Source organism: Chelonia mydas, chromosome 1, assembly GCF_015237465.2.
Source record: "Chelonia mydas isolate rCheMyd1 chromosome 1, rCheMyd1.pri.v2, whole genome shotgun sequence".
Lineage (NCBI taxonomy): Eukaryota > Metazoa > Chordata > Testudines > Cheloniidae > Chelonia > Chelonia mydas.
In genome coordinates, this window is record NC_057849.1 from 263,254,738 (window position 1) to 263,268,710 (window position 13,973).

The 13,973-nt window shown below is 37.8% G+C and overlaps 1 protein-coding gene across 6 annotated transcripts in view; it reads left to right on the forward strand.

The window, feature by feature from the left end:
* Positions 1 to 13,973, forward strand: part of ANKS1B (ankyrin repeat and sterile alpha motif domain containing 1B) — a 736,839-nt gene that overhangs the window by 121,034 nt on the left and 601,832 nt on the right. For all 6 annotated transcript variants that reach the window (XM_043545507.1, XM_043545504.1, XM_043545515.1 and 3 more), the window contains exons 4-6: positions 3,344 to 3,640; positions 9,708 to 9,783; positions 11,579 to 11,680. In XM_043545507.1, coding sequence (XP_043401442.1) covers positions 3,344 to 3,640; positions 9,708 to 9,783; positions 11,579 to 11,680 — 475 coding nt within the window. The remainder of the gene's footprint in view (positions 1 to 3,343; positions 3,641 to 9,707; positions 9,784 to 11,578; positions 11,681 to 13,973) is intronic.

Below are 13,973 nucleotides of genomic sequence, written 5' to 3' on the forward strand. Positions count from 1 at the left end.
ACTCCCCTTCTTCAACCACACCCTGGCAAGGCTGTTCTCAGGATCCTCAGGAGGGGCTCAGTGGAAAATATAATACAGACCCAGGCTGTATTATTTTTTCCACCTGAACTTCATAGGGCTGGAAGTGGTAATTGTATCCCCCTTCCCTCTGACCTGCCTCCTGTTTCTCTTCCAGCCAATCCATTCTCTACACCCTCCCCAGTATCACCTTGCAGAGTGCATTCTGTGGCATCCAAAGGGCAGGGAAACAGTGCTGTGGAGATGGCTGATCACCCCCGCCTTTTTTCTTCAATGCACAGATCTGGTGGGATGATTCAATTCTTGGTGATGAGCATGCCATTGCCAGTATGTTTTCAAATACAGTCCACACCTTATGCAGAGTCCAAACTCCTTCCTTCATGGGAGTTGATTTTATTAACACAGAAATGAACAAAAATACATTAAGTTCAGCTCAGATCTTATCTCCAAGACAAGTTGGGCGGAACTACTCTATACAAATCCTGTCTTCTGTCTCTGGAGAACCTCTCCCACCCCTCCTACATTCAGAGTATTCTGACTGTAGGAACCCACTTAATGTTCCTCACTAGTATCACTACTTACTTACAGGATAAAGTATTTCAGGGGAATACTGACAGTCTGTCAAATTAGTTAGACAAATATTGTACAGGGTTCCCAAATAGGTTGGAACTCTCTCTTTAAAAGTCAGTTATTCTGTCTCTCGTTCACGAATAATTCCATCCGTTGATATTTTTTTTGGAGGGGTGTGAGGTTATTTTGTATTATTAAGGTTAATTAAAGGTATAACACAGGATATACATTGCCTGTTCTATTAGCAGATATATATTGTTTAATTAATATCAGGTCTTTTCCAAATTGGATCTATTTCTAGTTCAGCAATGCCTATTTTTTTAATTTCAAAATCAGTTTGTCTTATCTTTAATCCAAGTATAGTTTTACTTATGCCAGTGGGCATATGCGGGTTTATGCAAAAAATGTAGAACAATATTTTTCAGAGAACTGTGGTTTACAAAAGCTCTTATTTAAAAATAGTGTTTTAAAATCTATTTTTCTTTAAATATGTTCTCATATAACAATTCAGGTCAGGTATTCATTATTCAAAAGGAGTTAATTTTCATCCCATCCTACCGTATTAGGATTTTGGACTAATTGGTATCTTTAGATACCTATATGTTTGCAGCTAAACACATTTTGTTTGAATCATCCTTAGGAAAATATAAATAGCCAGATCATTAGGGATGTGTGAACTGCAGATGATTTAATGAAAATGGAATTGAATTGTTTTCAGACAAATATATCAAAATATTGACATGAGATTCCAGATGCTTTTATATATCATCCATGAATGACTAAAAAAGTTATAACCCTTCAGATTAAAAATTCAATTGTATATTTGATGGGTAGCTATATCTGATTTATAATTTTATATTAAACTTCTGAACCTTTATAAAATTTCTAGGGCCCACATTTTAAATATTATCCATACAAAATGTGGATGCAGCTACACATCTAATTTCTATGTGAAACTACTTCCATTGCATATGCAGATAAGGGAATTGCATGCACAATGTACCATAATTGCCTATTTTATTGTAATTATCTGATGTGCATACATAATTTCTGTAAGTGTGCATGAAAATTAGGCTTCAATTGCCTGTTTATTTTAGTGCAGTTTTGTTCACAACGTTTTGAAAATTTAGGCCTGTATGAATGACTTGTACTTGTGGTTTGGGGTATGGTATTGGGGACAAACTGTTTACAGAGCTTTTCTTAACTGAGACTTGTATCATCAAAGATGCACTGGGAGTCATTAGAGCATAAAAAGGATCTCAAAAATCTCAACCATTGTAGTTTGTCTGCAAGACAGGAAGAGTGCAGTCAAAGAAGATATTGCTTACTCTCTATATTGGTTAGGATGTGGACCCAAGGAGGTGTTTGAACCAAACTGGTTATGGAAGATGAGTCCCCCAGTTATCAGTTCACTTTAGCACACATGTTCCACCTAGCTTGCACACCAGATACCTGCTTGGGGTAAAAATAAACAAAAGCTTTATTTAATGGACAAACCACATTTTCAAAGATGAAATAGTAAGGGAGAGCTAACATATACAAGTTGCACAGTAAATAAGCATAAAGACGCAGCCTCAGGCCTTGCAATTCTATATTAGATAAAATTCCTTTTCTAATACAAGTTACCTATTGCCTTTGCACATTTTGCCAACCTACCCCCTAACTGTAGGGGGGATCCAGTGTTTCACAGACAGTTTGTGGATGAAAGCTTCAGTTTCTATTCTCCTTTTTGAAAGGCTTCTCTCTCCTCCGCCCCCCCCCCCCCCTTCCTGGCATGATGACTCATGGTTATTCAGATTGGGGAGAATTCCCAGTTGTCTCAATGACTTTCCATTAACTCTAATGGCCCATCATTTGTCTTTTCTTGGATGGTACAATGCTAGGGGCTTGGAGCTAGTCTCCTCTGGTTGAGAAGGCTGCCCCTCCCTGCCTAACTGCCCTCCACCCCGCTGTGAGGTGGCAGTGAAGCTGTAGTACAGATCATGAGAATGGTTTTCTGTAAACACAACTACATAAATCATAACCACAGTCTGTATACATATCTCATAATAACCATTAAGTTTATAACATTAAATGTTTTCATGAAAGATCTTACTCCGCATATTTTTATAGCACAATAACATTATATAGAATCAGTTGATTCAGCGGCTTATTCTTTTGGGTTCAAACCCCCTGTTCTCCCCTGGAGGTGTCTGGGCTCTGATTATCACACAAAGATCTTGCCACAAAGGTTTATAGTTGTCTTTAGCAGCAATATTTATAGTTAGATGCTAAATGATTAAAATGTTATTTAAACAATTTTCATTTTCCAAGTTTTCTCTGTATTTCTCTACTATCTTAACAAACTTTGCTTTTATTTCAAATGACCCGTTGTGGCAGGGCAGACTATTAAGTTGGGTGCTGTTAGAGCATTTCTGAGCAAAAGATCTTGAACTGTAATTTCAGAGGAAGCTGGGTCAAGAGAGAGGTAACAGGTCTTGCCAGATGGTCAGGGGCAACAGGCACTGAAATTTCTTCCACTAGCAGTATGGTAAAGAAGATGGCTACGACCAGTGTGGGCAAAGCTGAATTGCTGGAGGGTCACCAGGCTTGATTAGAGACATTCTTACTAAATTAGTAACACTTCGGTAGATTTGTTTCCCAGTGTTTAAATGGCATCATATTTCAAAGCTTTTATTTACAATGGGTTAGTAAAGGCAGAGTTAGCATTCTGTGTTATTGAACATGAACTTCTTAAGATTTTCTTTTTTAACAGAACAATGAAAATGAAACGGCTTTGCACTGTGCAGCTCAATATGGACATTCAGAAGTAGTTGCTGTTTTACTGGAAGAACTAACAGACCCTACAATAAGAAACAATAAATTAGAAACTCCTTTGGATCTGGCAGCACTATATGGGCGTCTGCAGGTAGTGAAGATGATCATCAGTGCATATCCAAACCTGATGAGCTGCAATACTAGGAAACACACACCTTTGCATCTTGCTGCACGTAATGGCCACAAAGCTGTTGTACAGGTGCTACTAGAGGCTGGAATGGATGTCAGCTGCCAAGTTAGTGTCCTATTTTCTGCCAGTCTTTATATATAAATGAAGCTCCCAGTCATTTTTCTGTTTTAAAATACATGTATGTGGCATTTTTAAAAGAAATCATGAAATTCTGCAAGGTGATGTATAAAATAGACTAATATTTACAATCTATGGCATGTACGTAACTGGATACTATAGCCCTGATTCAAGAAAGTGTCCCTTGCTTAAATCCCATTGTTTTAAAGTTAAGCATGTGCTTAAATGCTTCCCTGAACCAGGGCCTATGAGATTAATTGTATAGTTTGGGCCAGATCTTCATCTGATGTAAATTGGCATAGCCCCATCCTCAGCTGGTGTAAATTGCTATACCTCCCTTGGCCTCAATGACACTATGCTGATTTATATCTATTGAGGCTATGGTCCTCTGTGCTAAACAGAGTATGGAAGCTGGAAAATAAGTTTACCTGAAATTTTGCTTTAGATATACAGATAATCAGTTTATTCAACACACATAGATTTGAAGAATATATAAGAATGCCAAAACACAACTTAAGAAGAGAGCTGTTGGCAAGTTCAACTGCATCCACTGGTTTGCCTGCCTCACTAGACCGCTTTGGTTGTCACGTGTTTCTATCTCCACCAGTTAAGTGAAGTTTGCCTTGGAAGCTGTTTTGTTTTGTAGGAGTGGTTAGAGCCACATAGCTTCAGTTTCCAATGGTCTATCCAGCTCTAAAGACAAAGATATGGATGCTCAGGAGTTCAATTTTCTGATTTTTTTGGTCTTATTACATAAGCCTAGTACAAATCAATATTCACTGCACCAAAATTGTACTGCAATAGATTCCTGAAACTTCTGACTCAACATAATTATTTTCAGCAGCATACAATTCCATATTTAATAGGGTGCCAGTTTTAAATAAAAAATTATAGGGAGGCATAATAATACAATACTGTAGCAATAAACCATGTATATCCACTCTTCAATGTGGGGAAATGATCTGGCTTCTAAGTTAAAGAGTACGAGTAGAAATGTAGTGTTTGACCCTGTCTTACATAATATATGTGATTTCTCTTGTTTTGTATGGCTGGACTATGTCTGGAGTATAAATAATGTTTTTACTTCAAATATAAAATTGCTTGCTGGCTGCTAGGATTATCCTTTTTAGTTACACTATTTGAAAGTAAGAAAGCTAGAGAAAGGAGGAACACATCCCCCCCAAAAGTATTCCTGATCATATATCTCCTTTTGCATCTCCAGAAAATGAATGGGGAAGAAATAGACTGAAACTGCATTAATGCTGGTTTGCATAAGAAATAGATTTTTGCTCTGAAAATCATCCATGTTGTAGAGCCATATAAATCAATAGAGTTACGTCAGGGATGAATTTTTATCCAATATCTCTACAAGATATGGGATATGCCCTTGTTATATAACTGGTATAATTTCACCACTGTTTTGAATTCTCCTAAGTCAATTTTATACAGTTTCATCATCAGTATAATACTTATTAACTTTCATATAAATATCTAGTTATAATGTATAAAATACTTTATTGAAAACATTCTTCAGTCTATGCCTACTTCACCCCTTGACTCTTATTGTTGCTGATTCTCAAAAAAGTTAATGAAATTTCTTAAATGTGACCTCTCATTTTAAATCAGTGCTGTTTTTGAGCAGTTTGCAGCTGTTGGAGTGTTCTACATGATGTCCTACTAGAAACACTGATGACAGACAGTGTTTAAAAGACTTTAGTTTCTTAGTTTTGACACTGATCCTCTTTTAAATATAGATTTTACTTTAGTTTCTTGCTAGCCTTTATACAATAACCTGTTTTTAGTGAGTTATGAAACATATTCACAACTTTTTAATGTAATTCTGTTTGCCATCTATGTTAGAATCCTACAATTGCCTTTATTTTCAGGTGCTCTAATTTTTCTTAACCAGTTTTGAAGCTACCCTTAGTTTGTTTCACTTTCCATTTTATGTGCTGGATCAATTTCTGTTTCCGCTATGTTTGCTCTTCTCTCCATAGTGAAGAATTTATTTATTTTCCCAGCAATATCCATCTTCTCTGTCAATAAATTCCCTTCATTCTGCATCTTGGTACATTGCCAAGTTGGCTCTGTCTATATTCTTAACTTATTACTTCTGTAACCTCTGAATACTTTTTTGTTGATAATTACTATCAGTTCATTAAACTGAACAGAGCGTACAACATAAGTCTGTTACTTAAAACTGAACTCAGCTGTTTTAGTATTCATTAAATTGCTCTGCATCACTAATTGGGAGAGAAAATATAAAAAATGTAACCCCGTGTGGTAAATTAAATTGTACATGTTCATACTCTTTAAACAAATTCAGCTTTATCAGCACTAAAGAACTCTCAGAATGTAGAGACACAATTATAGAAGTATCTGCAAACTCCTTTGTGTTTGTAAACATTTATTTGTGTAAATGGAAGGTTTACTTTAGCCATTTTATTAATCTCTTCTGCACTCCCTGACCACTTTTAATCTTAGTAAATATTTCGGCTAATAATAGACAACATTTAATTTTGGATTGAATTAATCACACATTTTATTCATTTCCCAGGTCTTTCCAATGTCCTTCAGTCTGAAATTATTTAGAAGTGGGCAATACAAATCTGCTTCAACTGTTTATGCTTTGAAGTTTTCATTTTAATTGAAACATATGAAAAATACACAGGTTTTGGTGAGTGATAGACTTTGGGCCCTTAGTCTTAAATGACATTGCACAGTAGAATGTGTTCCATGCATAGTTGTGAACGCCCTTCACAACTTAGCTACCTCTGTTTATCCAATCTTTTATCTTACCCTGTTTTCACCTTCCCACTCTGTTTCATTAATGACGGCAACCTCCATTGCCTGTCAGTACATTTCTCCCACAAACACCTATGCCCTAGCCTTCTTGCTGCCACTTGTATGTGGAACACACTCCCTGAATCAACTTGCAAAGCTACCGCCTTGTACTTTAAATCATCTTCTCCAAACCACATCCATTATGAACTGCCTAATGATAAGTACTGGGCACGTTGTCTAGTAGAGATTCATTAAAATCTCTTCTTTACTTATATATTAAAACTAGGGCTGTCAAGCGATTAAAAAAATTAATCGCGATTAGTCATGCGATGAAAAAAATGTATCCTGATTAATCGCGCTGTTAACAATAGAATACCATTTATTTTAAATATTTTTGCATGTTTACTACATTTTCAAATACATTAATTTCAATTACAACACAGAATACAAAATGAACAATGCTCACTTTATATTTATTTTTGATTACAAATATATGCACTGTAAAAAACAAAAACATTGTATTTTTCAATTCACCTCATACAAGTACTGTAGTGCAATCTCTTTATCATGAAAGTTCAACTTACAAATGTACAAAAAAACCTGCATTCAAAAATAAAACGATGTAAAACTTTAGAGCCTACAAGTCCACTCAGTCCTACTTCTTGGTCAGCCAATCACTCAGACAAACAAGGTTGGTTACAATTTGCAGGAGATAATGCTGCCTGCTTCTTGTTTACAATGTCACCTGAAAGTGAGAACAGGCATTTGCATGTCACTGTTGTAGCTGGCGTTGCAAGATATTTATGTGCCAGATGCACTAAAGATTCATATGTCCCTTCATGCTTCAACCACCATTCCAGAGGACATGCTTCCATGCTGCTTGATAATGATCCAAAGCAGTGCATACTGACACATGTTCATTTTCATCATCTGAGTCAGATGCCACCAGCAGAAGGTTGATTTTCTTTTTTGGTTCTGTAATTTCCGCTTTAGAGTGTTGCTCTTTTAAGATTTCCATAAGCATGCTCCACGCCTCGTCCCTCTCAGATTTTGGATAGCATTTCAGATTCTTAAACCTTGGGTCGAGTGCTGTAGCTATTTTTAGAAATATCACATTGGTACCTTTTTTGCATTTTGTCAAATCTGCTGTGAACGTGTTCTTAAAATGAATGTGCTGGGTCATCATCTGAGACTGCTATAACATGAAATATCTGCAGAATGTGGGTAAAACAGAGCAAGAGACATACAAATTCTCCTCCCAAAGAGTACAGTCACAAATTTAATTGACACTTTTTTTTTAACGAGCATCGTCAGCATGGAAGCACGTCCTCTGGAATGGTGGCTGAAGCATGGAAGTGGCATATGAATGTTTAGCATATCTGGCATGTAAATATCTTGCAGCGCCAGCTACAGAAGTGCCATGTGAATGCCTGTTCTCACTTTCAGGTGACATTGTAAATAAGAAGCAGACAGCAGTATCTCCCATCAATGTAAACAAACTTGTTTGTCTTAGCAATTGGCAGAGTAAGAAATAGGACTGAGTGGACTTGTAGGCTCTAAAGTTTTACACTGTTTTGGTTTTGAGTGCAGTTATGTAACCAAAAAAACCCCAAACCCTACATTTGTAAGTTACACTTTCACTATAAAGAGATTGCATTTCAGTACTTGTATGAGGTGAACTGAAAAATACTATTTTTAAATCATTTTTACAGTGCATATATTTGTAATTAAAAATAATTATATAAAGTGAGCATTGTATACTTTGTATTCTGTGTTGTAATTGAAATCAATATTGAAAATGTAGAAAAACATCCAAAAATACTTAATACATTTCAGTTGGTATTGTTATAAGTGCAATTAATCGCAATTAATTTTTTTAATTGTGATTAATTTTTAAGACTTAATCACGTGAGTTAACTGCAATTTATTGACAGACCTAATTAAAAAACTAACTAATAAAAAATCTTGCAGCTTGCAAGTGAGCCTGCAAATTGTACACCTAGCTGATCTTTGTATCGTGGTGTTCCAATAAAAGTTATAAAAGTTTTCTTTTCCCTCCCTCCTGAGTTGTTTTCCACCTGTTATGTATTCTCTCTGTTTAGCTATTAGCTACTTGGAGCAGGGACTGTCTTCTACTATATACCTAGTACAATGGGGTCTCAATCTTGATTAGGGCCTCTGTATTTACTGCATGGAAAACTGAAATCAGTGGATTCACTCCAGATTTGAGGGTAACATATACTCCAAAAGGATATAAAAGCCTGCAGGGAATAAGACAGAGAAAGTTGACTGTAAGTCTTGACTTTACTTGCTATAACATCGAGAATAAAAGTGTGCTATTATATTTGCATTATCAGCTGTAAATGAAAAAGGTCTTCACATTTGACACTTTAAAAAATTCTGTTTTATTTCAAAATAATGCTGTAGCAAGAGATATTTCCAGTTTTTGCCATTTTATGTGGAACTAAGTTTCTTGCTGTTGCAAATCTGTGTAACTCTCATTATTAAGTTTCATGCTGTGTTGCACCTGAAAGGAATATGGTTTGTGTCATAAGACTGGTACATTCTTATAGTCAGGAATAACAAAAATCAGTAGTTTAATGCACAGAATAAAAGTATTTTTTCATTGAAAGTCTTTCCACCATAGCAAGAGAGAAACTCACAACACTAATACCTCCTTCTACTCAAATATACCCCTCAAGAAAAGTAAAAACGAAACAACAACAACAACACATTTAAAACACACACACAAACAAATCTTTCCCCAAGTAGAGTTTTTACCTTGAAAATGGAGAAGAGCCAGAGATTCCCTGGGGTCCACTAGGGATTTCACTTTTACTATTGATTTTGTATGGAAGGCACCCATGTACTTTTGTGATGGGTACCGGTATGAAACCCTAAGATAGATTTATTTACTTACCCTAAGTTTTGTTGTCAGAGCTGCAATTTTTACTCAGGCAAAGCTCCCAGTGATTTCACTAGGAATTTTGCCTAACAACTGCAGAATCAGGGCCATGTTTATTTACTGTGTCTTGTTTTTATATGGTTATTAAGTGACCTTTATCATAGAACTTTCTCTGCTTCTGTATGTTGCAGCCCTATATGAATGGTTTTTAATAAATATTATTGGTAATTATTCTTGCCCAGACAACAGTCTTTTAATATAGTTAAGAGAGCAAAAAGTAAATGTTCTTTGTCTAAATATATTACTTTTTGAAAAGATTCCTTGGTACTTTAGTGTTTTTAATGCATCAGTATTGTTCTATTCCAGACAGAAAAGGGGAGTGCACTTCATGAAGCAGCCTTATTTGGAAAGGTGGATGTAGTACGCATTTTGCTAGAAACAGGTATACCACATTTCTCATGTGATTTCTAGACTATCAAGTGTCCTTCATATTTCTGATTTCAAAAAGTGCTTTCTTTTTGATCTTCTGTGTTAGCCTAGATGCTTGGGTATAGTTCCTCCTTGACCGCAGGTAGAGATTGTATCTATGTTGAGACTTTTTGGTGATGTCAACTTTGCATATTAGGGGCTCATCAGCTTCCAGAGAACATGGAGTAGACCACCGAGGCTTGGAAAGTTTCTAGCTGTACTCTGGTGCCTACAGTACAGCCTACTCATGCCGTGAGCCAGCCCTCCTGCTCCAAGGCCAGGAAGTTACCATTTTATCTGGCTTCCACATACAAGACAGACCCTAAGTCAGGTTATTCACCCATCCAAGTAGGTAACAGATCAGGAAGGAAAACAGGTACAAGGTTAGGCTGAGACCATCTTTCCTACAAGAATCCTTCAATTGTGAAGGAGTCCCATGAAGGGCAGATTCCTGAGACACTCTCAATTGTAAGACGATTTAGGCAGATCTCTCCTCAGAGGATTCATGCTTCCTTCAGATGGACTGTTAAAGAGTTTCCCCCTGCTTTTTCAGGTACCTCTCACATGGCACCCTACCTGCGCTAGGGATTCCAACTCATCCTACAAGCCCCTCAGTGTCTGAACAAAGAAAGCCCCTTGTGCAACCTAGAGAAACATGGACTCCTCAAGTCTGGGCCCCTCTTGAAGCAACACTACCTATGCCCCTAAAGCGCAGAACTGGTTGCTGCTGCCTCTTTCAACCCTTGTATTTACATATACACAGAGTAAAGCATGTATGACAGTCTAAATTAACTTTATTTTAGATTCAGCAAATACTACAGACAAAAAGGAATAAAAGTAACATCTCCACTTAAGGACTCAATGTTTATGTGACTCAGTTTATATCAAACTAGAGGCAAGTTTGAGACCAAAATATCTGTTGTGCTGTACACACAGAAAGAGAGCCAAAAATGTATGGGTTCAGCACACAAAAAATAAAGGACATCAGCAACAAGTCCCCCATCCCTCTCCATCCACAGGAGCCTCTGACAATCTGAAATCTGGGGGGTTTCTGTGGAATAGGCTCACTGTTTGAATATAGCCCAGGTATAGGTAGCTCTCTTTTGCTATGCCACCTAAACACAGGTTTTGCCTTAGCAAAGAGAATGTGTTTGACTTTGTTCTAGTACTCATGTGCTTGGTACCCAAAGTGTTTTGTAGTTTCTGTAAGGGTAGAATGCTAGTATGTTTGTTGTTGATGTGTTGGGGCATCATTCAAAGAGATCAGAGATAAGGTATATACAACATAACCTTATATACCTTAACCCTTTGTGTCCTGGTTTTCAGAGGTTTAAATTTAGTAACTCTCCACATTCTGGAAGAGTACAAGGCACCACTGGGAAACCTTAACTTTGCATTAACAAAGTTTTTGGGTATTTCATTTGGGGGCGGGGGGGAGGGAGGAGTGTAAACTAGTTTCTCGGTTGCCCGATGTACTACAACCAAACTCTCCTTCTACCTCTCACTACTTGGCAACAATTATTCTGGCCACAGCATGCAGTGGTTTCATATTAATTTCGTCATTCGTCCTGCATCATCTCCTCATTGCTTGTCTCTCTGCCTATCCAGCATAGCTTGATTCTCCCTTCTCAGGGAGAGATTCTCCTACACAGGGAGAGACAGGTGTTAGTAGCCATTTTGCGAACCTTGATGTACTGCATTTATAAAGTGAGACATTTTGAGTTACATTTTTCTCTTTCCACAGTACATTATAGTTTTTTTTATTTCAGGAATTGATGCCAACATAAAGGACAGTTTAGGTAGAACTGTTTTAGATATCCTTAAAGAACATCCATCTCAGCAGTCACTACAAATTGCTACGCTACTTCAAGGTAAGTCATATTAAATTGTATACTAATCAAATGAGAGATAAATTAGAATAAAGTTATGGGTAAATTAAAATGTATACGATTCTATTCTTGTGTTACTTCATGATTTTCTTGTGAATTAAAAAGACTGAAGTCCATGATTAATGTTTGGAAAGTAGATCTCATACAAAGTTCAATGGTTAGCTTTTGTTGTACCATGTTTAAAATTTCACCCTTTTCTCCTTCTGATAACAAAATATAAGACACACTTATTTGTTATGTCATTTGCACTTAATATTACATTACTATTTGTAAAATTAACTTTTGGTAATATCTCGCTTCAGTTTCATTGTTTGCAGTGTTGTAGCCATGTTGGTCCCAGGATGCAACAGAGACAAGGTGGGCTAATATCTTTTATGGGACCAACTTCTGTTGGTGAAAGAGACAAGCTTTAGAGCCCCACTGACCTGAAGAAGAGCTCTATGGAGCTTGAAAGCATGTATTTTTCACCACAGAAGTTGGTCCAATAAAAGATATTAACTGACCCACCTTGTCTCTACCAATTTCATTAGAATTCATTACTTTTAAGTACTGTAGAACTGGTTGGTCAGTACATTAGTAGCAAAACTGATTGAAAGATGAGGAAGCTACTCCACTGGCTTACCAGAGGCGAGCCAGGCCCATGCCAGTGTATGCAATGCCAGCATTGAGTCAGGGCAATCAGCAGTTGTCACCAACTCAAGCTTTATCTCTAAGAGTTTGCGCTTCACACGATTCCTGGCTGGCTTTGTGCTGGACACTGAAGAGTCTCAATGGGGTGCATAAGGAGGGTCTGAAGGTGCTCCTCACATTTCCTCAATACACAGGGTGAAATCTGCAGGCAAATTTGGCATCCTTGAACATCACTGTTGACCCTAAGGCAGGCAAAGCAATGAACATAGCTGCCATTATGGGCATAGTTGTTTCACACAGAAAATCTGAAACCTCTGAGCAGCCTTCTTTGCTCCTTTGAAGACATACTTGCAAGAACAGATTGGATGGCACAGCAGCAAAAAAGCATTAAAATGGATTACATTCTTTTTGATGTTTAGAATTCAGAGCATGCATTGATGCACCAAAAGACATGAGAGACACTGGAATGCCCTTATTCAGGGGCTGATGTACCAAGTAAGACAAGGTTTCATAGTTCAGGAGCACTTCGAAGAGAACTGGTTACTGCATTGAGCTGAGGTTACAATAATATGGTTCTAAAGAGCTGAGACAGGCACCAGGTTTGACCCCAAAGTGACAGAGAAAAACCACAGGAGTGGATGTTACAAAGTTATGCACTGGGATGCTAAATCCTAGGCTGAAGTGCTTGAGGCAACCACTTAAAATATATATGCAACCATAGTGAATTGAGCATATATGAGTAAATATGAAAATAATATACTGATCTTCAGTAACACAGTTGGAGCAATGCAGAAATGAATTCTCAAACAGGGAACTGCTTTGCCAATTACAATCAAGAAATGAATGGAACATTCAAAGGTCAATATTTATACTTGGCAAATGACAGTCTATAACATTCAGTTGCAGGGTCAGGCTCATGTTCCACCTTTCTACAGCCAGGGGCGGCAGGTTTGTGTAATTTTTGGTGGTGCCCAGAACAGGTCCAAGTCCCGCCCCCCTCCACCTGTCTTGTAAGCCAATATACAGTAACTCCTCACTTAAAGTCGTGCCAGTTAACGTTGTTTTCTTGTTACGTTGCTGATCAATTAGAGCAGTGGCTCTTAAACTTTTTTTTCTATGGACCACTTGAAAATTGCTGAGGGTCTTGGCGGACCACTTAATGATCTTTCCAAATGTTGTTTGTACCGTTAGCTAACTATTGTAAAGCGCTTTGGATAAAAGTGCTATATAAAAAAAACCTGTAATAATAATTAACTTTTTTTGTTCTACAGATAAAAGCACACAACTCATATTTTAATATCAGTAGTCTTAACCTTTCTAATGCGATGGATGTGCCCTCTCCCCCACCGCAGCAGCCCCCAAGCTGGGGCTGGGAAGGAGGGAGGGTCTCTCCCTCTCTCCCCTGCCGCAGCAGCCCCCAAGCTGGGACTGGGAAGAAGGGGGGGTTCTCTCCCTCTCTCCCCCACCGCAGCAGCCCTTGAGCTCGGGCTGGGCCACAGAGCTGAAGCTGGGAAGGAAGGGGGTCTCTCCCCAGCAGCCGCAGCCCTGTAGCCTCTTTCTCTGGCCGCAGTAGCCCTGCACGTCCCAAATTCCCCCCACCCTGTCTTCTCACACCACTGCCCCCTCCCACCTACCTCCTGTTCCC